Below are 25030 nucleotides of genomic sequence, written 5' to 3' on the forward strand. Positions count from 1 at the left end.
CATTGCAAGAAAGATCAATCTAGTAGGCCAAACCAAACTGATAATTCGAAGAGACTTGCAAAGATAACCAATCATACATAAAAGAATTCAGAGAAGATTCAAATATTATTCATAGATAGACTTGATCATAAACCCACAATTCATCGGTCTCAACAAACACACCGCAAAAAGAAGATTAATCGAATAGTTATCCACAAGAGAGGGGGAGAGCATTGTATTGAGATCCAAAAAGAGAGAAGAAGCCATCTAGCTACTAACTATGGACCCGTAGGTCTGAGGTAAACTACTCACACTTCATTGGAGAGGCTATGGCGTTGATGTAGAAGCCCTCCGTGATCGATGCCCCCTCCGGCGGAGCTCCGGAACAGGCCCCAAGATGGGATCTCGTGGATACAGAAAGTTACGGCGGTGGAATTAGGGTTTTTGCTCCGTATCTGATCGTTTGGGGTACGTAGGTATATATAAGAGGAAGGAGTACGTCGGTGGAGCAACAGGGGGCCCACGAGGGTGGAGGGCGCGCCTGGTGGGGGTGGGCGCGCCCCCCTACCTCGTGGCCTCATGTTTCCTTTCTTAACGTAGGGTCCAAGTCTCCCGGGTCTTGTCGTTGAGAAAATCACGTTCCCGAAGGTTTCATTCCGTTTGGACTCCGTTTGATATTCCTTTTATTTGAAACCCTAAAACAGGCAAAAAAGCAGCAATTCTGGGCTGGGCCTCCGGTTAATAGGTTTGTCCCAAAAATAATATAAAAGTGGATAATAAAGCCCAATAATGTCCAAAACAGTACACAATATAGCATGGAGCAATCAAAAATTATGGATACGTTGGAGACGTATCAAGCATCCCCAAGCTTAATTCCTGCTCGTCCTCGAGTAGGTAAATGATAAAAACAGAATTTTTGATTTGGAGTGCTACTTGGCATAATTTTAATGTAATTCTTCTTAATTGTGGTATGAATATTCAGATCCGAAAGATTCAAGACAAAAGTTCATATTGACATAAAAATAATAATACTTCAAGCATACTAATAAAGCAATTATGTCTTCTCAAAATAACATGGCTAAAGAAAGTTATCCCTACAAAATTATATATTCTGGCTATGCTCTATCTTCACCACACAAAATATTTAAATCATGCACAAGCCCGATGACAAGCCAAGCAATTGTTTCATACTTTTGATATTCTCAGAACTTTTTCAATCTTCACGCAATACATGAGCGTGAGCCATGGATATATCACTATAGGTGGAATAGAGTGGTGGTTGTGGAGAAGACAAAAAGGGAGAAGATAGTCTCACATCAACTAGGCATATCAACGGGCTATGGAGATGCCCATCAATAGATATCAATGTGAGTGAGTAGGGATTGCCATGCAACGGATGCACTATAGCTATAAGTATATGAAAGCTCAAAAAGAAACTAAGTGGGTGTGCATCCAACTTGCTTTATTATGAAGACCTACGGCATTTTGAGGAAGCCCATCATTGGAATATACAAGCCAAGTTCTATAATGAAAGATTCCCACTAGTATATGAAAGTGATAACATGAGAGACTCTCTACTATGAAGATCATGGTGCTACTTTGAAGCACAAGTGTGGTAAAAGGATAGTAACATTGTCCCTTCTCTCTTTTTCTCTCATTTTTTTATTTGGGCCTTTTCTCTTTTTTATGGCCTCTTTTCTCTTTTTTTTCATCCGGAGTCTCATCCCGACTTGTGGGGGAATCATAGTCTCCATCATCCTTTCCTCACTGGGACAATGCTCTAATAATGATGATCATCACACTTTTATTTTTCTTACACCTCAACAATTACAACTCGATACTTAGAACAAAATATGACTCTATATGAATGCCTCCGGCAGTGTACCGGGATGTGCAATGATCATGAGTGACATGTATGAAAGAATTATGAATGGTGGCTTTGCCACAAATACGATGTCAACTACATGATCATGCTAAGCAATATGACAATGATGGAGTGTGTCATAATAAACGGAACGATGGAAAGTTGCATGGCAATATATCTCGGAATGGCTATGAAAATGCCATAATAGGTAGGTATGGTGGCTGTTTTGAGGAAGGTATATGGTGTGTGGATGATACCAGCGAAAGGTGCGCGTTATTAGAGAGGCTAGCAAAGGTGGAAGGGTGAGAAAAGTGTGTATAATCCATGGACTCAACATTAGTCATAAAGAACTCATATACTTATTGCAAAAATCTACAAGTTACCAAAGCAAAGTATGACGCGCATGCTCCTAGGGGAATAGATTGGTAGGAAAAGACCATCGCTCGTCCCCGACTGCCACTCATAAGGAAGGCAATCAAAAAATAAACCATGTTCCGACTTCATCACATAAAGGTTCACCAGACGTGCATGCTACGGGAATCACAAGCTTCAACACAAGTATTTCTCAAATTCACAACTACTCAACTAGCATGACTTTAATATCACCATCTTCATATGTCAAAACAATTATCAAGTATCAAACTTATCATAATATTCAACACACTCATAAGAGAATTTTTATTCTTGAATACCTAGCATATTAGGATTTAAAGAAAATTACCATGCTATTAAGACTCTCAAAATAATCTAAGTGAAGCATGAGAGATCAATAGTTTATATAAAACAAATCCACCACCATGCTCTAAAAGATATAAGTGAAGTACTAGAGCAAAATTATATAATTCAAAAGATATAAGCGAAGCATATAGAGTATTCTAACAAATTCCAATTAAAAAGGTGTGTGCAGCAAGGATTATTGTGGTAAACTAAAAAGCAAAGACTCAAATAATACAAGACGCTCCAAGCAAAACACATATCATGTGGCGAATACAAATATAGCTCCAAGTAAAGTTACCGATAGAAGTAGACGAAAGAGGGGATGCCTTCCGGGGCATCCCCAAGCTTTGGATTTTAGGTGTCCTTATATTATCTTGGGGGTGCCATGGGTCTCCCCAAGATTAGGCTCTTGCCACTACTTGTTCCATAATCCATCAAATCTTTATCCAAAACTTGAAAACTTCACAACACAAAACTTAAAGTAGAAAATCTCGCGAGCTCCGTTAGCGAAAGAAAATAAAAGACCACTTCAAGGTATTGTAATGAACTCATTATTTATTTATATTGGTGTTATACCTACTGTATTCCAACTTATCTATGGTTTATAAACTATTTTACTAGCCATAGATTCCTCAAAATAAGCAAACAAGACATGAAAAACAGAATCTGTCAAAAACAGAACAGTCTATAGTAATCTGTATCTAGCGCAATATATGGAACCCCAAAAATTATAAAATAAATTATTGGACGTGAGGAATTTATCTATTAATCATATTCAAAAAGAATTAACTAAATATCACTTTCCAAATAAAAATGGCAGTAGTTCTCGTGAGCGCTAAATTTTCTGTTTTTTTACAGCAAGTTCAACAAGACTTTCCCCAAGTCTTCCCAACAGTTCTACTTGGCACAAACACTAATTAAACACAAAAAAACACAACCAAAACAGAGGCTAGATAAATTATTTATTAGTAAACAGGAGCAAAAAGCAAGGAATAAAAATAAAATTGGGTTGCCTCCCAACAAGCGCTATCGTTTAACGCCCCTAGCTAGGCATAACAAGCAAGAATAGATCTAGGTATTGCCATCTTTGGTAGGCAATCCATAAGTGGCTCTCATAATAGATTCATAAGGTAATTTAATTTTCTTTCTAGGAAAGTGTTCCATGCCTTTCCTTAATTGAAATTGGAATCTAATATTTCCTTCCTTCATATCAATAATTGCACCAATCGTTCTAAGGTCTACCAAGAATAATAGGACATGAAGTATTGCAATCTATGTCAAGAACAATAAAATCTACGGGCACATAATTCCTATTTTCAACAATAAGAACATCATTAGTTCTTCCCATAGGTTTCTTAATAGTGGAATCCGCAAGGTGCAAGTTTAAGGAACAATCATCAAAATCACGGAAACCTAGCAAATCACACAAAGTTTTTGGAATCGTGGAAACACTAGCACCCAAATCACACAAAGCATAACGCTCATGATCTTTATTTTTAATTTTGATTGTAGGTTCCCACTCATCATAAAGTTTTCTAGGAATAGAAACTTCCAACTCAAGTTTTTCTTCATAAGATTGCATCAAGGCATCAACGATATGTTTAGTGAATGCTTTATTTTGACTATAAGCATGAGGAGAATTTAGCATGGATTGTAACAAGGAAATACAATCAATCAAAGAGCAATTTTCATAGTTAAATTCCTTGATATCCATAATAGTGGGTTTAGCAACATCTAGGGTTTTAATTTCTTCAATCCCACTTTTATCAAATTTAGCATCAAGATCAACAAATTCCGAATTCTTGGAACGCCTTCTAGGTAAAGGTGGATCATATTCAGTCCCATCATTATCAAGATTCATATTGCAAAACAAAGATTTAATAGGGGACACATCAATAACTTTTAGATCTTCATCTTTATTTTCATAGGAACTAGAAGAGCACGCTCTTATAAAGGCATATTTCTTAGCACGCATCCTAGCGGTTCTTTCTTTGCACTCCTATATGGAAATTCTCATGGCTTTGATAGACTCATTCATATCATGCTTAGGTGGAATAGATCTAAGTTTCAAAGAATCAACATCAAGAGCAATTCTATCAACGTTCCTACCCAAATCATCAATCTTAAGCAATTTTTCTTCAATCATAGCATTAAAATTCTTTTGCGAAGTAATAAATTATTTAATATTAGATTCAAAATCAGAGGGCATCTTATTATAATTTTCATAAGAATTGTTGTAGGAATTACCATAATTATTAGAGGGATTACTAGGATAAGGCCTAGGATTAAAATTTCCTCTATACGCGTTGTTACCAAAATTGTTCCTACCAACAAAATTCACATCCATAGATTCATTATTATTCTCAATCAAAGTAGACAAGGGCATATCATTAGGATCAGAAGAAACACTCGTATTAGCAAATAATTTCATAAGTTCATCCATCTTTCCACTCAAAACATTAATTTCTTCTATCGCATGCACCTTTTTATTAGTAGATCTTTCAGTATGCCATTGAGAATAGTTAACCATAATATTATCTAGGAGTTTAGTAGCTTCTCCTAAAGTGATTTCCATAAAAGTGCCTCCCGCGGCTGAATCTAAAAGATTTCCAAAAGCAAAATTCAATCCGGCATAAATTTTTTGAATAATCATCCACAAATTTAAACCATGAGTAGGTCAATTACGTATCATTAATTTCATTCTCTCCCAAGCTTGTGCAACATGTTCATGATCAAGTTGCTTCAAATTCATAATATCGTTTCTAAGAGAGATGATCTTAGCGGGAGGAAAATACTTAGAGATAAAAGCATCTTTGCACTTGTTCCATGAATCAATACTATTTTTAGGCAAAGACGAAAACCAAGCTTCAGCACGATCTCTAAGCGAAAAAGGAAATAGCTTCAATTTAACAATATCATTATCGACATCTTTTTTCTTTTGCATGTCACACAAATCAACGAAGCTATTTAGATGGGTAGCGGCATCTTCACTAGGAAGGCCGGAAAACGGATCTTTCATGACAAGATTCAACAAAGCAGTATTAATTTCCCAAGATTCAGCATCGGTAAGAGGAGCAATCGGAGTGCTAATAAAATCATTGTTGTTGGTATTGGTGAAGTCACACAATTTAGTATTATCTTGAGCCATCATGACAAGCAAGCAAACTAACACACAAGCAAACAAAAAGCAAGCGGGCAAAAGAGGTAAGTAGAGAAAGAGAGGGAGGATAGAGAGAGAGGGCGAATAAAACGGCAAGGGTGGAGTGGGGGAGAGGAAAATGAGAGGCAAATGGCAAATAATGTAATGCAGGAGATAAGGGTATCTGATGGGTACTTGGTATGTTGAATTTTGCGTAGACCTGCCCGGCAACAGCGCCAGAAATCCTTCTTGCTACCTCTTGAGCACTGCGTTGGTTTTCCCCGAAGAGGAAGGGATGATGCAGCAAAGTAGCGTAAGTATTTCCCTCAGTTTTTGAGAACCAAGGTATCAATCCAGTAGGAGGCTACGCGCGAGTCCCTCGTACCTGCACAAAACAAATAAATCCTCACAACCAACACAAATAGGAGTTGTCAATCCCTATAAGGCCACTTACGAGAGTGAGATCTGATAGATATGATAAGATAATATTTTTGGTATTTTTATGATAAAGATGCAAAGTAAAATAAAGGCAAAGTAAATAACAAAGGAAATAACTAAGTAGTAGGATATCAATATGATAAAGATAGACCCGGGAGCCATAGGTTTCACTAGTGGCTTCTCTCGAGAGCATAAGTATTCTACGGTGGGTAAACAAATTACTGTTGAGCAATTGACAGAATTGAGCATAGTTATGAGAATATCTAGGTATGATCATGTATATAGGCATCACGTCCGAGACAAGTAGACCGACTCCTGTCTGCATCTACTACTATTACTCCACTCATCGACCGCTATCCAACATGCATCTAGAGTATTAAGTTAAAACAGAGTAACGCCTTAAGCAAGATGACATGATGTAGAGGGATAGACTCATGCAATATGAAGAAAACCCCATCTTGTTATCCTCGATGGCAACAATACAATACGTGCCTTGCTGCCCCTACTGTCATTGGGAAAGGACACCGCAAGATTGAACCCAAAGCTAAGCACTTCTCCCATTGCAAGAAAGATCAATCTAGTAGGCCAAACCAAACTGATAATTCGAAGAGACTTGCAAAGATAACCAATCATACATAAAAGAATTCAGAGAAGATTCAAATATTATTCATAGATAGACTTGATCATAAACCCACAATTCATCGTTCTCAACAAACACACCGCAAAAAGAAGATTACATCGAATAGTTCTCCACAAGAGAGGGGGAGAACATTGTATTGAGATCCAAAAAGAGAGAAGAAGCCATCTAGCTACTAACTATGGACCCGTAGGTCTGAGGTAAACTACTCACACTTCATCGAAGAGGCTATGGCGTTGATGTAGAAGCCCTCCGTGATTGATGCCCCCTCCGGTGGAGCTCCGGAACAGGCCCCAAGATAGGATCTCGTGGATACAGAAAGTTACGGCGGTGGAATTAGGGTTTTTGCTCCATATTTGATCGTTTGGGGGTACGTAGGTATATATAGGAGGAAGGAGTACGTCGGTGGAGCAACAGGGGGCCCATGAGGGTGGAGGGCGCGCCTGGTGGGGGTGGGCGCGCCCCCCTACCTCGTGGCCTCCTGTTTCCTTTCTTGGCGTAGCGTCGAAGTCTCCCGGGTCTTGTTCGTTGAGAAAATCACGTTCCCGAAGGTTTCATTCCGTTTGGACTCCGTTTGATATTCCTTTTCTTCGAAACCCTAAAACAGGCAAAAAAAACAGCAATTCTAGGCTGGGCCTCCGGTTAATAGGTTAGTCCCAAAAATAATATAAAAGTGGATAATAAAGCCCAATAATGTCCAAAACAGTAGATAATATAGCATGGAGCAATAAAAAATTATGGATATGTTGGAGACGTATCAATGTTGGAAACCATGTTGCCTGCCCCCCTTGGATTTGCCTTTTGTACATTTGATTGATGGTACTTGTTTGGGGGGTTAAGGTCTAGTGGTTTCTCTGATGTTTCTTCTTTTTGGCTGTCTTTTCGCTTTTTGTTTGTACTTTGGGTTGTTGTTTCGTTATGAAATGTAATGGAAGACGGCTCCCCTTTGGGAGACATATGAAGGAACAAGTGGCGAAGCATTGAGATTGTGAAAGTCACTAATGGTGTCATAGTTTATCTCAACTAGACATGACATGTGAATACACGACAATTCCTCGTCATCAACTCCACCCTCTAATTCGCTAACCCGCATCTTCATTATTGCATTGAGTAGGGTGAGGTTGGCACACTGAAAATGAGTAATCCATGGAGTGGAATGCGATTGTTGATGTTGTCGCAATGCTCCAATCCAGTTTCCGTACTTACATCCTAGCATTGCCGTCCTCAAAACAACCGCGCTTGATTTAGAATAGAGTTATGAGTACTCATATGACGAATTGCGACATCCTTGTGTTTTGGAGAGAAAGCATAAGTAGAATTATGGATCTTACATATACCATTTACTTTTTTATTTGATGATGGGCGACCATTCCATACAACGGCGGGGTTGCATCGTCGACGAGCAACTCTGGTAAAGGCGGCGGTTCAACGATGCTCCCCCTTTGGCGTTGGGCTGGCATGTGCTTGCTGGCATCCTTGGGCAAGCAATCATAGGCAGTATGTCGGACCTAGTTGGTTGGCAAGGTGGTCCTAGGCGTCCCGTTATTCGGTTGGGGCAGTGCGTGCTTGTTCCAACTGGGGCTTGGCATTAAGCTGCATCAACAACATGTATGATGGGTTGTGCATATCTGAGTGAAAACCTAGCAACAACCTTGTTGATGCATGCGCCAGCGGCGTCCGTGGACATCGTTTTCCTCCTTGGGGGTGCCGCCACAAAGATTTTCACATCCCTAGCCTCGGGCTCTGGCTGGGAATCTTCGATTGGTCATTTTTTGACACCTAATCTTAGATCAGTCTTTGCCATGTAGGGTGGCGCCGGCGTCCTCAACATCGATTATTTTCTAGAGTCGCCATTTTTGGAGTGCTTGATGAAACAAGTATGGTGAAAGCTGGCCCCCCTGCTTGAGTCCCCTAGACGGGGTGATCTGTTCGGTTTCCTTATCATTAAATCTCACATTTGTACTTAACAGATGAAACACAAGCCATGATAAGGTCTATGAACTCCTGTTGGAACCCCAGCCAAATCATCATTCTCTAAAGAAACACCCACTCCACCCTGTCATATGCCTTATGCATATCTAGCTTGATTGCACAATAGCCATATTTTCCCTTCTTATTTTTGATGGTGTGGATGCTCTCATAGGCGACCAAAATATTATCCGTGATCAGGCGTCCTAGAACAAAGGCGCTTTGAACATGAGATATAACTTCATCCAATATTCTCTTCAATCGAATGGCAATCATCTTAGAAATAATTTTATATAAAATAGTGCATAAACTGATAGGCATGTATTGAGTTACCTTCTTTGGATCATCTATTTTCGAAATGAGAATGACAATAGTATCGTTCCAACCTTTAGGAATAACCTTTTGATTAATTGCTTGGAGCACCTCTTCTGTAATAGAGTCTCCCAAAATGTTTCAACATTTTTTTAAAGAACACCGCATGAAGACCGCCCTTACCAGGGGCCTTTAAATCCCCAGTAGAAAAAGCACGTTTCACGTCTTCAACTAAGTAGGGTTGGTTCAGGTTATCGTCCATTACCTGGTTCACCCGTGGCACCACCTTCTCTAGTAAAGTAGGACGAATATGATCTACCTCCGAGGTGAACAAGTTCGTGAAGTAATTTGAAACCAAAGGATTTAATTGAGCATGCCCCTCTTGCCAAATTCCTTGGTCGTCCTTCAATTTCTTAATCTTTTTGTGATGCCTCATGCTAGCATAGTTTTGGAAATACGTGGTGTTTCGGTGCCCAACCTTTAGCCAATTGAGCCTACTACGTTGATACCGGTATACCTCCTCTTGCTCAAGAAGCTTTCAATTTCCTTCAGACAACTCCTTTTGCTTCGTCAAGTTAGTTTCATTTAAATCCATACGGGTTATTTTCTCAAGTTCCTTCTACGTAGTTCTCAACTCGTGCTTGAGGCTTTTCAAGACTGCTTTGTCCCAGCAGTGCAGCTGATCATGAATGAAGTTTATTTTTTCTGCTAGTCCTGCACCCTGCACTTGCGGATCCGCACGATCCCAAGCGTCCTGAACCACATCTCTGAATCTGTCCTCTTTCAACTATCGGGCTTCGAAGTGAAGAATGGCCGATATATTTGTATCAGGTACGCCTCCCTCTGACATACACACGATGATAGGACGATGATTAGATCGGTTGTATTCTAGATTTGTTAAGACAACATCTCCAAACTTATCTTTCCATGATTCATTCGTCAAGGCTTGTCCAGCCTCTCTTTGATGTTCCCTCTTTTCCATGTAATTTTGTCACCAATGAAGCCAAAGTCCTCTAAATTACAATCATCCAGTGCTTCATAAAACATATTCAGAAATATTTGGAGCCTAAGGTTACCCCCCTTCTTTTCAAAGAAGTATAACACTTCATTCAGACCCCCATTATCAACCATGGTAAGTTCCCAATAGTGTCCAGATCACGCAAAATTGGCCAGGTCTGATGCTTTTGTGCCTAGCTTGGCTCGCCGTACATGCCCGTGAATCTCCATACATCATCTATCCCAGAGTCCATCAAGACATCAATAAACTTGTCTGACTTAAACCGCAATGAAATATTGACATCTTTCTTTCATAACAGTAACATACCACCACTTCGTCCATCACTACAAACGACTTCTTTACGATCCATCTTCAATCTCCTCATCAAGCAATCTACCAGATAACCATCCAAGCGTATTTCCGACAGAAAATGAACATCAGGTTTCCTTTGACATTTAATATTAAGAAGGGCCCTCACAGCCGCGTCCTGGAGGAGACCATGATAATTTCAACTAAGAAGTTTCATCAGCATGAGATTGATTGGAACTCAACTTCTCCTCGTTGAAATCATAAACTCATACAGAACACATACTCCTTCGATCAAGACAATGGAGTAGAGAGACGCATCTACTATGGGAAACCTGTCATGGAGACGACCAAAACTTCTAGTAGAGAGAGAGACCAGCCACGACGACGAACGACGCCATCCTAGGACAACAATCGCCGGCAGCCACGCCGCTGCCGGGCCAGCAAAACCCTAGTCACTTGGGTGCTCTCCTAACCAAATTGAGACCGAGCGGAGTTAATTAGGCAGATAAAGATATTAGCCTGCCTCCCACGAAATCCATGAATTTTTGTAAGACATGATTGACAACGATCAATCTAATTGATTGATCAGCTCTTGGTGTCCGTCTCTCCCTACTACTTCTACTCTATTCCCGAGCCTATCTAGAAGCGTCTCAACGTTGGAGACTTGGAGTCCTGTTTCCATGGTATGCCTCAATGGACGCGCTTCTCATAAAAATTGTGCCCAAAATTGTTGAAGATTTTAGGCATCAGTGCAACTTGGTTAATTTATTAGAAATAACATTTCGTTAGACAGCTTATAAATAACAAATCGGATTAAGAAACCCAGACCGGATTATTATTTTCAGATGAAAATACCCCTGACACGACCGAAACTCCAAGCAAACCAAAACATGTTCAGCCTTCGGATCCAGTCCGTCGAGTTGCCCGACGCCCTCGCCGCCCTCACCGTCGCCGCCGTCGACGATGTCGGGACCAGCAGCTCCGCCGCCGGTGGCACAGCCGCATCCAATCCCATCTCCCCGCGCTCCAGCAACCCTCTCCCCTCCGCCACATCCGCCACAACTCCTCTCGAGCTGCCCGGCGTGACCTCCGCCGCGCCCGCACGGAACCCTAGGATCCACCACACCCGCGGCATCCTCCACCTCTACCGCTCCTCTTCCTCCTACGCCTCCGCCGTCGCCGCCACCGCCACCCCCTCTTCCTCCTCCTCCGGCCCCGCCGCCGCATCGCTCCCCTGCGACTCTCTGCTCCCGGTAACGACCCCGCCTTGATTTCTTACTAATTTGTTCGTTTTGGCGCGTGCTCACGCCCTGTCTCCCCTCACTCGGCAGTCATGGCGCGGCACGCGCCTCCTGGTGCTCGCCGTCCCAACCCGCCTCACGCCAGACGACTTCGTCCGCTTCTGCGGCCCCTACGTCGAGCACGCCTCTGAGATCCGTGTCATCAGGTGAATTTCCAGACGCATTTAGAGTTGATTACATTTGATTATGGTCACATGACACTTTGTATGCGACGCCATGATCATAGTGACGATGGGGTAGAGGACCGGTACAGCGTGCTTGTGGAGTTTGAGGATCAGAAGAGTGCCGATGGATTCTACCTGGACCTTAATGGCTGGAGGTTCTCGTCCTCAGAGGTTGTGAGATTGTTAACTTGGTCTTGGTTGGTTTATTGATCTTGTGTAGTTGGTTTATTGATCTTGTGCACTACTACTGCTAAATTTTGAAAATGTGCTTGCTGTTCCATCGCGCAGGTAGAGGTGTGCCATGTTCTGTTTATAGTTGCTGTGCAATACACATCATCCACTGAGTTGGCCGTCATCCCACCGGTTGGATCTACCGAGCTTCCGACTTGTCCTGTTTGCATAGGTGAGCTCCTTTTAGGCATACATAGAAGCTAGTATTGTGTTAACACTGGATATGAACTACATGCAAAGTGTACTTCTGATTATGGCCGCATTACTGGAGAAAACCCCAGTTGTAATAATCTAATAAAAAGATTAGGCACTTTTATTTGTCAGAAACACCATCTGCAAACATCAAATTTACATCTCTGTGGAGTTTTTACCCTCACAAAATCCAGATTACCTTATTTTAAGGGCAGCCCACAATATTAGGCAAATCAATTTTCATGTTGTCGCTCTATTACAGACAGCTTCTGGAGGCAACCTTTTAAGCTACTTGGACTTCTCCCATGTAGTTTCTATCAAATTGCAGAACTGTGTCTGTGGGGTAAAATATAACGGTTTATGCATGCATATCTGTTGTTTAAGTATAACCATCCACAGATACACCCACTTGTTTTCTGGTTACAGTTCGGAAACCATTTACTTTGACCTACCAATATTCTATTTCCTCAACTTCAATTTTAGATTTTTTTGCTCGTCACTTTAGTTATGTAATTACATGACCAGTCTGTTCCTTAACTATCTTTTATGTGTGATCCAGAAAGGTTGGATCAAGACATCAGCGGAATTGGGGCTACTAATTGTGACCATTCTTTCCAGTGTTCATGTGTTTCAATGTGGGTCAGTTCATCTTGTCCGGTAAGGAAGGATCTTCTTAATCACTGTTTCATTGCGTGCTAACAGGGAAACTAGGATTCACTTTGTTTCAGATGGAAGTCATCTTTTCTTGTTTTGTCTTTAGAGTACACTGGGTTGCCATTACTTGTTTTATATAAATCTTCTCATGTGTTCACTTCTAATATTCTTCAGTAGGACTGGTTAGTGAAGTAACAAGAATTCCACAGCAATGCCGAATGTGCAGTTATCTGGTGACTGATATCACACATTGGTCTTTATTTGTACTCTCGGACACTCGGAACCTACTCAGGTTCAGGGGTATTTGCAGTGTTAAATATTAAACTTTGTGTCTGTTGCTCATATGAATAAATTTCACTCGGTATAGAGTATTGAATGTTCACACCAACTGTTTGAATCTAATTATCTAAGAATAAGATACACATTGACTTAAATATTAAACCTTGTGTCTAGTGCTCATATGAATATATTTTTACCCGGTATAAAGTATTGAATGTTGTTGCCAGCTGTTTGAATCTAATTATCCAAGATACATATTGACTTTCACTTCAATTGACTAGGTCATAGAATTGCAAACGAGTAAATGCTGCTTTACAGACACAAACATTCATTTCAAGTTTCCAACACTATAACCACATGCATGTGTAGCGTTAAATTGTCTGCGTATTGGGTTCCATCGTAGTTTGCCTTTATTTATTGTTGTTTCCATTTCAGGTTTGTCAGTTCTGTCAGAAGCTGTCTGAAGCTCCTACAAATCCTACATGTTCTGTTTGCCAGACCTCTGAAAACCTGTGGATCTGTGTGATATGTGGTTTTGTTGGATGCGGAAGGTATATATGCTAACGCCGGGTGACTGAAAGTGTACCAGAACTCGTAGTCGTCCTACTATGGCAGGAATGCTTAAGCATTTTACACCTTTACATAATATGCGGTACTGGTGCACTCAGTAGAAGTTAGGAAGAAAGGAAACCTACATTGGAGCTTAACTATATCATCACTTCTACTACTCCCAGACTCCCTGATATGTGGCTTTTATATGTAGTAAAAGTAGGAAACCTACATTGGAACTTTACTAAACGTCACTTCTATTTCTCCCAGACTACCTGATACATGTCTTTTATGTAGCAATAGTTATTTCCTTTTGACCTTTTCTCATCAGAAGTTCAGAACTAATAGCCACTCTGCTATGTGCTATTTCAAAGCATTTAACATGAAACTTAACTATATCATCGCTTTTATTTCTCCTAGACTCCCTGATACATGTCTTTTAGTAGTAATAATTATTTCCTTTTGACCTTTTTTATCAGATGTTCAGAACCCATAGTCGCTCTGCTATGTGCTATTTTAAAGCATTTAACATGATTATTTAAAGAAAAACTATGTCAGAGGTTAAATATATTATTAATTCTACTTTCGTCAACATGCCCAAATCAACCTTCACTTTATTAATTTGCCGTTTATAGGTATAAAGAAGGGCATTCAATCAGGCACTGGAAAGGCACTCAGCACTGCTATTCTCTCGATTTGGAAACTCAGCGTGTTTGGGATTATGTTGGTGACAGTTATGTCCATCGACTCAATCACTCAAAAAGCGATGTAAAGCATGCTAAGTTCAGTTCAAAGTGTGAATATCCCGGGGACAACTGTGTGAACTGCATGCACGATGACTCAGATATGGGTGGAGTTATGTTTAGCAGCAAAGCGGACACAGTAAGAGTTTTAAGTTTCTTTGTTTTGATTCTCTGTAACACCTTCTTGGTATTCTTGTTCCTCAAAATCATGTGCCCTGCTCTTCTTAACAGATTGTGGATGAATACAATCGTCTTTTAGCAAGCCAACTTGAAACTCAGCGAGAGGTGCAGTGCTCTTTCCTTTGTAGTACTTTTTTTTTTGTATGACCACTATCCATTGTATTGTTCTAGAGCTTCTCATATAGTTTTTCTTGGAGATAAATTTTGTTACAGTTATGTACTGTTCTGATCCATTTATATGCCTGTGTTTGTTCATATTGACAGTATTACGAAGCTCTTCTATCAGATGCTAAGAAAGAAAGGGAACACCACATTTCTGTTGCCGTGGATAAAACTATAAATGATAAGCTTCAAGAGCTGCAACTTAAGCTTGAAAATACAATGTTGGAGAAAAAGAAAGTTGCTGAAGTGAGCTTATTTTAAATCACGCTGCCTTTTCCGTTATAATGTACAACCAGTTTGCCTATTGATGTACTGATGTCCTATGCCTTCTCCTGTAGATGAATGAAAAACTCACGAAGAGCCAGGATGTATGGCGCCAGACAGTAAAAGGAATAGAGGAAAGGTATGTTTTGATCTTTCCACCTGAAAATGGTAGTAGCCGTGCAACATTCAAGAAGTCAAATAATGCATTTTTTGGGGCACATTATGAACATAGATACTTGAAATGATTTGCTGAACTATATACTTCATGTCATGTTCAGTCTTATTTAGAGGTTGTTTGAATATTCTCCTTTCATATCTATTCCATTCTAAAATGCCACAAGTTTCCTGTATCCTTTTTTGATGATTCTGCATTCACAGGGAGAGAGCACAGTTGAAGCTGAAGGATGATATGATTCTTGACCTGGAAGAACAGGTGCCTATATTTTTCATTGCTGTTTTGTGTAAAAGCTATAATATCTCGAGGTGGGTTTCAGTACTAGGGGCATTCGTTAACATGTCCTATATAATCCATGCAGATAAAAGACTTCAGATATTCCATTAAGTTACAAAAGTCTATTGCGAAGAGTTCACATGCTGATGATCTCAAAGGAGGTATGCTGGTGCCACTGGCCATGGAATCAGATTCTGGAAAGGGTAAAAGGTCGTCAAGAACAAGCAAGAGAAGGAATTAGTGGTGACTTTGCTAGTATGAATGCATGAATCTTCACCAGTTGTTATATATGCTAAGATTCTGCATGTTAACTTCTGACTTTGTGTGAGAAGCGCAAGGTCACTCTTTCATTGTAGTTTCTCTCACTGTGCTAATCAAGTTCATCTGGTACTCTCAGCAAGAAAAAGTAGAATCTGATACAAAATACAATTATGTTACATACCCAGAAAGTAATTTCAGGAATGCACACTACATAACTGTAATACTGTTTTGCATTACATAATTGCAATTTTTAATTGTTCTAGCACTACAGCTCGAGCATTACAGATCTTCCGTAAGGATGTGTTATTGCTCAAGCACTGTCAATAAATGACATTTTGTCCAATATGTTTTGCTTTTATAACTACCTAAATGTCGATGTTTTAGATAAATTCCTTTTTACAGACTATTAGAGTGATAAAATATTTTTTAGCAAAAAGTTTAAAAATAGTGGAGTGGCTGATGATTGCAAAGGAGGTATGCTGGTGCCACTGGCCATAGGATCAGATTCTGGAAAAGGGTGAAAGGTCATCAAGAACAAGCAAGAGAATGAATTAGTGGCGACTTTGCCAGCATGACTGCATGAACCTCCATTATTTGCTGCATATGTAAAGGGTCTGATACATTCTCTTTAAGAAGTAGTACAATCAGTTACAAAGTAGAGTAGGTTACATTAGAGCCAGAAAGAAACTTAAGGAAGCTCTGTGGATCTTACATTTAAAGATTATAGTACATGACTGTAGTGCGGATGTTTGGCTCAAGCACTACAACTTGAGCATTACAGATCTTCCGTAAGGATGGCAAAACGAGAATCCAATAGTGGCCCAAAATGCCAACACAAAGCCGGCAGCTGTGACCACATATAGAACTGGGTCACTGGGCGTCTCTTCCACATCTTTCCCCACAGCAGGATCTGGACCGGGAGCAGCACAGGTATCCCCCCGAGTAATGTTGTGAAGGTTGGTGTTGGGTAGGTAGCTGTCCATGCTGAATGAGCTGAGCTGACCAGAGTTTGGTATGCATCCTGACAAGTTGTTGTATGCCACAGAGAACGCCCCCAATGATGATAGCTGGGTTAACTGCCAAGGCATTGGTCCACTCAGCTCATTGTGGGAGAGGTCCAAGCTTTCTATCTCCTCCATGCCGCCAAAGGTTGTTGGGATCGGGCCAACAAAGAAATTGCTGGACAGATTAAGGGATTTGATATGCCTCAGATTCCCTAGCTCCCAAGGAATTTCTCCACCCAACATGTTTGCAGATAAGTCGATTCCAGCCATTGAATTGAAGAAATTGCGACCGTACGTGTAGATATTTCCTTTGGTAGCAAAGGTGAAGCCTCTTAAGTCATAGACACTGAAGTAGTCATACTTATAACCCTTATATACTGACTGAAAAATTGCATCGTCCCTATCACCTTTGAAAGAGAGATTACCAATACATGCTGGCAGAGAACCTGAAAGCTTGTTATGTGAAAAATCAAGTATCCTCAAGTACATGAGTCTGCACAAGGTTGGAGTGATCTGCCCTTCAAACTTATTTCCGCCCAGCGAAAGTAGCCTAATGTTTTCTAGGTAACTTACCCAATTAAGGTTGCCCATGAACTGATTGTGTCTGATATCCAAAGCAATCAGACTTGATGTGTTGAAGAGGAGAAAAGAGATATCGCCAGATAAGGAGTTCCCAGTAAGGTTAAGAAAATTCAGCACAATGAAGCAACTGTTTGGTACAGACCCTGTAAGGTTGTTGTGCGATAGATCTAGAAGGAGAATTCTTGTGAAGCCACAAATGTGTTGATCAATTTTGCCAGTTAAACGGTTTCCAGCAAGATTCAGGGCTGACAAAGAGGGCAGATTCCAAAATGACGTATTGAGTTCCCCAGACAGCTCGTTGTCATGCAAATCAATGACTCTTATAGACTGTCCTGCCAGATCATGAGGCAATGTTCCTTTAAATTTGTTACCATCCAACCACAATTCATATATACTGGACAGATTATTCATCCCACCAAAAATCGGACCACCAAGCCTGTTGTTTGAGACCTTCAAGAGGTTTAGCCAGGGATAATTGAAAACACAAGCTGGAACCTCCCCAGAAAGTTTGTTGTTTGATAGGTCTATAAGTTGCATGGAGCTGATCTCACATATTGACGTTGGTATGTGCCCAAACAAGTCATTACTAGAAAAATCTAGAACAGTCAAGCCTGGAAACATTGAGCTGAGGTTGGCCGGCAGCTGTCCTGTGATATGGTTCATGTGTATCTTGATAACACCAAGTGAAGATTGGGTATGCCATACTGGGTCCAGAGATCCAGTTAGCGAGTTATTCCCAAGATTTAGATCCAGTAGCGTTGCTTCCTTAGTAAACAACCAATTTGGCATGCTACCTGACAAGTTATTATTGGACAAATGAAGCACCTGTAAACGACGCTGTGTGCGTAAAAAATGTGGTTCCGCAATAATGTTCTTGTCAAGGTCACAACCAGAGAGGAGCAGTTGTTTCAATTGGAACGGAGGTGTCCATCCGGAAATACTAATGTCAACAGCTAGGTTAACATTGCCTGAAAGGTCTATCTCTTCTAGTTTTGTGAGGCTTTGAAGTGAAATGAAAGAAAGTCTACCACTCAAATTGTTTTGAGAAAAACGAAGACTCTTAAGCGACAATGAAAGATTGGAAGAAGGATTTATCAGGATTGACCCTCCCAACAAATTATTTGAGAGATTCAACTGTTCAATATGTGGAAGCGAAAACAAGGATGTTGGAATGCTTCCGCTGAATTGGTTGGAACTCAAATACAACCCTCGTAGGTTTTGAAGATTTTTAGTTTCTGCAAAATAATGAAATCATGTAACAATTAGAAACAATGGCAACATTACTTTGACTGATCTAGGTCAGAATTAAATGCTCATTGTGTACCTCGTTCAGTCGGAAGAGCTCCACTCAACATATTAGACTCTAGATGTAAGACTTCAAGCTGAACTGGTTCTGAAGACACATTAGTAGGAAAATGTCCCTCAAAGTAATTATGCGAGAGATCTAGGTAATTCAGCTGAGGAAGTGCAAATAATGACACAGGGAGAGATCCGCTCAACTGGTTGTGACCCAAATTCAAGCTCCTGATGTGTTTAAAAGCTGCAATGCATACAAGTTGTATAATTATTACAGGTGGCAGAAACCGAGGTATGAAACATGAAATCCCTTTTTCCAATGTAAGATTTTTTTTACCTCTAACCGGGAGAGTTCCGTTGAGGCGATTACAACTGAGATCTAGTACTTCCAGTGAAATTGGTACCATGGATGAGTCTATTGGAATATGCCCATCGAACCTGTTATTGTAGAGATCTAGGAACTTTAGGTGAGGAAGTGCAAATAGCGAAGCTGGGAGGCTTCCGTTCAATCTATTCACAGACATCTTCAGTTGTCGCAAGTTTCTGAGATTCTCAACAGCTGCAATGTGTGTAGGCATGCGAGACGAGTTTATGAATATGTAATTTTGACGTCTACCTTAGTACTCTACTCTAATTAAGCACAGGTCTGCACCTGCGCTTGGAAGACCTCCGGTCATGTAGTTAGTGTCGAGAGCTAAAACTTCCAGTGAAACAATTTGCCCAATAAATTCTGGGAGCTCCCCTCCCAATGCATTGTAACTGAGGTCGAGATATCGAAGTTTGGCTAGTCCAACTAAACCTGCATGTGTTTTTGTTCGTACAGCAACGAGAATAAGAAGTCATTGCACACATATATTGTTCTAGAAAAATGGAGAATTTGGAGTACATACGTACCTTCCATGGCTAGCGAACAGGGATAGTTGGTTGATAGATCAAGGTATTCAAGCTCATGTAGTGCAGACAACACCGTCAAGTTTAAATACCAATGATCGTGTAAATGAGTTTGAAATATGAAAGAAAGGTTGAGATGAGACACTCGCTGTGTTGTATTGTTGCATCTCACGCGCTCCCACGAGCAGCAGTCATCAACATCATCATCCCCCCATGAATCAAGCGCAATCAGGGAATGCGCTCTCGGCAGGGAAGACCGGATGTCAAGTAGAGCAGCCCTCTCCTCCACGAAGCAGCCAGAGGACGAGTGAAGCATGGGCTGCAACAACACAAGTAGTATCAAAGACAATGATCCACATGATGGCAGGCAGCTACCCATATCTGCAGTGGTAAGCTTTTCCTTCTCCTATACACTTAGGTTGGACTACTGTAGGTAGCTAGACTTTCGAAGAGAAACGGTGAGTGGTTTTACAGTTCTGCAGGCTTTGCTTTTATCTTTCGCTGGCTTCTTCTTACAACTAGACCATGCCAGGAATACGAGGCAAGGAGTACAGCTTGGCACAGACGGTCAGTTTACATAGATCGAGTCATCGATCGGCAATCATTCATCATCCACAGGGAATCTTGTTGTAAATATATTTCGATGCACTCTTGACGAGGTGGCTGGCCAATTAGTTGCAGCCGGCATTAGGTGCCGGCTAGATTGTTTCCTTTTTTTTTTTGACAGTAAGTGCCGGCTAGACATTTCAAGTTCTGAAGACGCCACATGGGGGTCCAAGGGTACTATACCAGGCTCATGAAAGGACTAGACATACTTTTTTCCGATAAGGAGAATATATTAATATCAAGAAGATACCCTACATGCATTCGATATGTACACCAACACAATATAAAAAGCTAGTCAAGACATCGGGAATGCACACAGTCAAAGTATTACAAAAAGGAAAAGAAAGCGATTAATGTTTTTTTTGAAATATCTAGCAATTTGCTGGCTTCATTTGTTTTAGCAGATAGCACATGAGAAAATATGGCATCAATCAAGTGATCATGGTAGAGGGGAAAGAAGAGAATGAAAGGGGAAAAATAAGAGAAAGGAGAAGAGGGGGAGTATTTAACCAAAAACTACCATAATTCGTGGATCCGTGCCCACAAACTACCACTTTACGAATTTGTGCCGAAAACTATCATTTTTTTTGCTAATCTATGACTAAAAACTACCATGTCTCTAAATCGACCGATTGTCCATTTTAAACGCGCTTATGACAGACTGGGCCCATCCGCCAGGACTGAAAAAGTCAGCACCGTTAACTTTGACCGTTAACATGTGGGGCCCACATGTCAGTTCTATCCCCTTCCTCTGCAATTCCCCTCCTCAGAGATTCGATCTTTGCAGGAAGCAGAAATCGTTGGGAGATTCAACAGGAGTAGGCTGCGGTAGAGAAGCATGTACTAGTACGTACCACTCCGCGACGCTGGAGACGTGGACGGCCCAGGTGGGCAGCGACAGCGCGTTCGCCGGCTCGGCGAGCGCGGCGAGCGCCGGCAGAGCTCCTACCGCGACGGGGGAGGAAGAAGAGGCGTGGACGGCCCAGGTGGGCAACGACAGCGCGTTCGCCGGCTCGGCCAGCGCGGCGAGTGCCGGCGGAGTTCCTGCCGCGACGGCGGAGGAAGAAGAGGCGTGGAAAGGGCTGGGCGGCGGGCTCGTGCGGGCGGAGCTCCTGCCGCGACGGCGGAGGAATAAGAGCTCGCCGGCGAGGCTCTAGTGTCCTAGGAGTTGAGCTGGCCATGGCCACCGCCGCGCAAGCTAGTCTACGCGCTGCAGGGCTGGCTGGCTGGCTGCTGCCCGCCATGGCCGCAGCCGTGCCCAGGCTTGTGCTTGATGGGGAATTTCAGAGGTAGGAGTCGTAGGAGATGGAACTGACGTGTGGGCCCCTTAGGTTGACGGTCAAAGTAACGGTGTTGACTATTTTAGCCCGGACTGGTGGGCCTAGCTTGTCATAATCAGGTTTAATCGACCATTTTTCATACTTGGTAGTTTTTAGCAAAGGATTAGCAAAAAAAATGGTAGTTTTTGGCACAAATTCGTAAAGTGGTAGTTTGTAGGCACGGATCCACGAATTATGGTAGTTTTTGGTTAAATACTCGAAGAGAGGAAACATGTGCCCTCTATCTCACATCATCAACCAGGAATGGTTGCAACTCTAGAGTAACAAGACTGGTGGTCCATTTCAAACAAGTGACACATCAAGGAAGAGAACGACCTACGAGCGGCGCCATTGCAGGATACAACCACTGAGATGAGATCAGATAATGGGTTTCACCCCGAAGAGAAGTCTGAGAAAACTCGAGGCAATGTCTTCGACAAGAGAATATCGCGTGAAGTCCACCATTCCCAGGTTCTACCATGGAAGGTCGGACATAGAGTTTCCTCCATAGAACCCAACACTCAAAGAGCACTACCTAACAGAAATCGCCCTGCGATGCCACCACATGTTGATCCATCAATGCATAGCTGCACACACCTGCAAAGTACAAACGTCGATCTCATAAGGCAATTGGGACCGTGCCCGTGAAACACATGTTGTCGTGTTGTGCCTAACGAAGTCAGATATCAACGTCGATGACACCGAGTCCAGACTGCCCACGTAGAGACGAATTAGGCTAGTTACGCGGGGCACCTCCAACGAGGGCCAAACCCATGCATGGAACCCAAAACCAACACATGTGATTTTTAGACTCTAAATACCGTGTTGCAAACAGACCGGAGAGAACTGGTTGGTTTTTGTACAAACTAAGAGAAAAATCAGAACCAATTGAACCAGTGACAGGCACATTGTTAGTTTGAAAGTGGAAAACAAACTAGGAATCAAATCATGGTTGTTAGGGGAACATGTGAAGCCTTCGCTTGGCGCAAGAACCGCTTGGCTTCGATCAATTATGTGTCAAAACTAAGGAACTTATCTTATTTGACCTTGTCGCATTACTATATTAGCCTACAAAACAGATTTTTTATAGCCTAATAAAAACCCGGCAAACGAACAAGTGAACGAGTGGTTTGACTGGTGAAAACCTGGACCGACAGGCTCACCAGTTCGGTCATCAATCCGGTTTGTAAGACTATGCTTATGTGCAGACTGATATATAATTTTTGGGGTTGATAATGGAAAAGTCGACAGAGAAGGATCAACATATCCTTGTTTAAATAGGTCCACTAGACCTTAGCTACTTAATTTCACTAGAACAATGCCCGTGTGTTGCAACGCGATATAAATATTCTAGAAGTTAGTACGTTAGCTTGTGATGCCCATAATATATGATTTGTGTAAATAAATGGTCATCAATTTTTCCGTGATTTACCTTATATTTTGATCAGAAGTGATTTACCTGCCCATAGTATACGATTGTGTTAATAAATGTTCATCCAATTCTGCCGTGATTTACCTTATATTTTGATCACAAGATTGGTAAGTAAATTAGAGTGAAATTGGTTCAGAAGGTAAGTAAATTAAGATGTTTGATTATTACACGGGGAAGGTTGGACGAAGGGGTGGTGGAAAGAAAGGTGAAACGGGAACCTTACATTCTTTTTAAGTAAGTAGAGATGATATTTAGCACGGATGGTAGAAGATTGAAATGATGGTATCAATGTGCCGCATTGAAATGAGAGTGGCTATATCGCTATCAATTAAGGTGGGACAGATCAGCCATCTCCACATATTGCTAGTTTGCTGAAAACAATCCATCTTTCGCCCACCCAGGGGTTAGGGTTATCTTTTGAAAGAATCTCTCGTATCAACAGATACGAGAATCGGTCGTGCATATTATCATATAGAAATGTGAATCGAGATGCATCTGAATGAGCGTACAAGGTTGGCAGTACCCCCCCTGTGAATACTCCGCCGGTATGAAAAGTTCTTAATGCACTACCATGGGGGTGTATTATAGACCCATTTCTTTACCCAATTTTTTGGTGGGCTGCAAGAAATATATCCTTGTGGAGGTGATCTTTCATGTTGTGGCTTTCCTGGTCAATGTGGAAAACCCGCACCAAAACTTGCTTTGAAAAAATATTTTAACATAAGCTCCTATGGAGCTGATTTGTAATATGTGTGATTTCTCATCCATGGAAAAGTTTGCAAAAGGATGCTGGCAAAAGAAATTTGCTGGAAGGGGTGACGACACCCCAACATACGTGGTGTAAGCTCACAAAGCGGCGTATGCATCAATGGCTGGTACAACCTTCGAATGAGGGGCGGATGAAGAAACTTCATATGAGGAGTATGATAGTGATCAGGTTCTTCAGCCATGGTGTCATGCTGGAAGAGGGATCGATTGCGTTCGTTGCTGCTTGTGGTTAATATCTGTTGGGTGCCATGTGCCCTCCCATGTTCCATCCCTCATCTTAATTATTGCATTTGTAGAGTGAGAATCAACACAGAGAGGTCGATGTTGGAGATGTCTTGAGATAAAGTGCGGCGACACACCATTTTGCTTGCTATAAGCATTGGATGCAATAAAAAACTTGTTAGTGACAGTCTAGAGGATTTATAGTCGAACAAACATATCATGTCAGTCATGTTCATAAGACAAGGTATCAACAAACGAGGAACGCGTCGGCTGCTTGTTCTGGAGGTAGTAGTGGTCGTTTAGTGGTCTCGAGATCTCGATGTAATTTTTATTATGTTTGAGATGCTTTGTACTTCCAATGAACTTTTATAATAGATCTGATTACTTTTGCAAAAAAAGATACACATATGGCAAATTGAGAGAGCTTTGTGTTTTGGAGAGACAAATCATGTGAAGAATTATTGAGCTTACATATATCATTAACCGTGTTTATTTGGATGATATAAGTGGTGTGTTGTTAGCTAGTGTGCCATTTGAGAAACCCTTGCTAACTATGCTCACACACTCTGGCTGAATCACCACTCTAATGGGTGGAAGTTTTGTGTCTTAAACAATTTTTCAGAAGCCGAAAGTTGCGTCTTAAGCTGGAAAGTGAGTTAGAATTACAAGTTCAAGGATGAGAGGTGGATCTTTCACTCCTCTCTTACTCTTGTTTGTCAAATGTATACCCATGACATAGCAATGAAATCAATGATTTTTTTCCTAGGAAGTTTTCAAAATATCTAAAGAAATGGTAACATAAAAATAGTACAAAAACTAAAACACATGGTAGAATTATTTATATTGATATCTCGTTATTAAAACCATCATTCCAAGTTATTTTCCAAGCCATCCAAACATTGATAAAAAAGATTCAAATAAAATGAAACATTACTTATATTATTTTTCATCTACATACAATTTTCAACTAACGGAAGTCATGTAAATTCTGCACATGAAGTTTTTGGCGATTTTTGTCGACATGTATGTTTTCACAACACGTACTTTAAAAACGACAATAGCCCGGCCAAGGCAATCTAGGGTTTCTTCTTCGCTGTCACCCATCCGTCGCCTGTAGAT

The 25030-nt window shown here is 41.2% G+C and overlaps 3 protein-coding genes across 3 annotated transcripts; 1 reads left to right on the forward strand and 2 right to left on the reverse strand.

Annotated features, from left to right (window-relative positions):
- Positions 1–11191: 11191 nt before the first annotated feature.
- On the forward strand, positions 11192–16053 carry LOC123190791 (BRAP2 RING ZnF UBP domain-containing protein 1). Its single transcript, XM_044603516.1, has 12 exons — positions 11192–11613; positions 11692–11807; positions 11888–11996; positions 12114–12228; positions 12808–12905; positions 13617–13732; positions 14366–14612; positions 14705–14758; positions 14918–15061; positions 15154–15218; positions 15458–15512; positions 15616–16053. Exons 1-12 carry the CDS (start codon positions 11206–11208, stop codon positions 15769–15771), a joined length of 1683 nt encoding a protein of 560 aa, XP_044459451.1. The 5' UTR covers positions 11192–11205; the 3' UTR covers positions 15772–16053.
- A 336-nt stretch (positions 16054–16389) lies between these two features.
- On the reverse strand, positions 16390–19943 carry LOC123191966 (receptor-like protein 13). Its single transcript, XM_044604483.1, has 5 exons — positions 19568–19943; positions 19326–19472; positions 19011–19232; positions 18702–18917; positions 16390–18612 (listed from the first exon to the last, which is right to left on the reverse strand). Exons 1-5 carry the CDS (start codon positions 19941–19943, stop codon positions 16553–16555), a joined length of 3021 nt encoding a protein of 1006 aa, XP_044460418.1. The 3' UTR covers positions 16390–16552.
- A 20-nt stretch (positions 19944–19963) lies between these two features.
- On the reverse strand, positions 19964–21841 carry LOC123191967 (uncharacterized). Its single transcript, XM_044604484.1, has 2 exons — positions 21830–21841; positions 19964–21323 (listed from the first exon to the last, which is right to left on the reverse strand). The coding sequence occupies exons 1-2, from the start codon at positions 21839–21841 to the stop codon at positions 20937–20939; spliced, it is 399 nt and encodes a 132-aa protein (XP_044460419.1). The 3' UTR covers positions 19964–20936.
- Between the last annotated feature and the right edge of the window lie 3189 nt (positions 21842–25030).

This window comes from Triticum aestivum, chromosome 2A (genome assembly GCF_018294505.1).
Source record: "Triticum aestivum cultivar Chinese Spring chromosome 2A, IWGSC CS RefSeq v2.1, whole genome shotgun sequence".
Taxonomy (NCBI): domain Eukaryota; kingdom Viridiplantae; phylum Streptophyta; class Magnoliopsida; order Poales; family Poaceae; genus Triticum; species Triticum aestivum.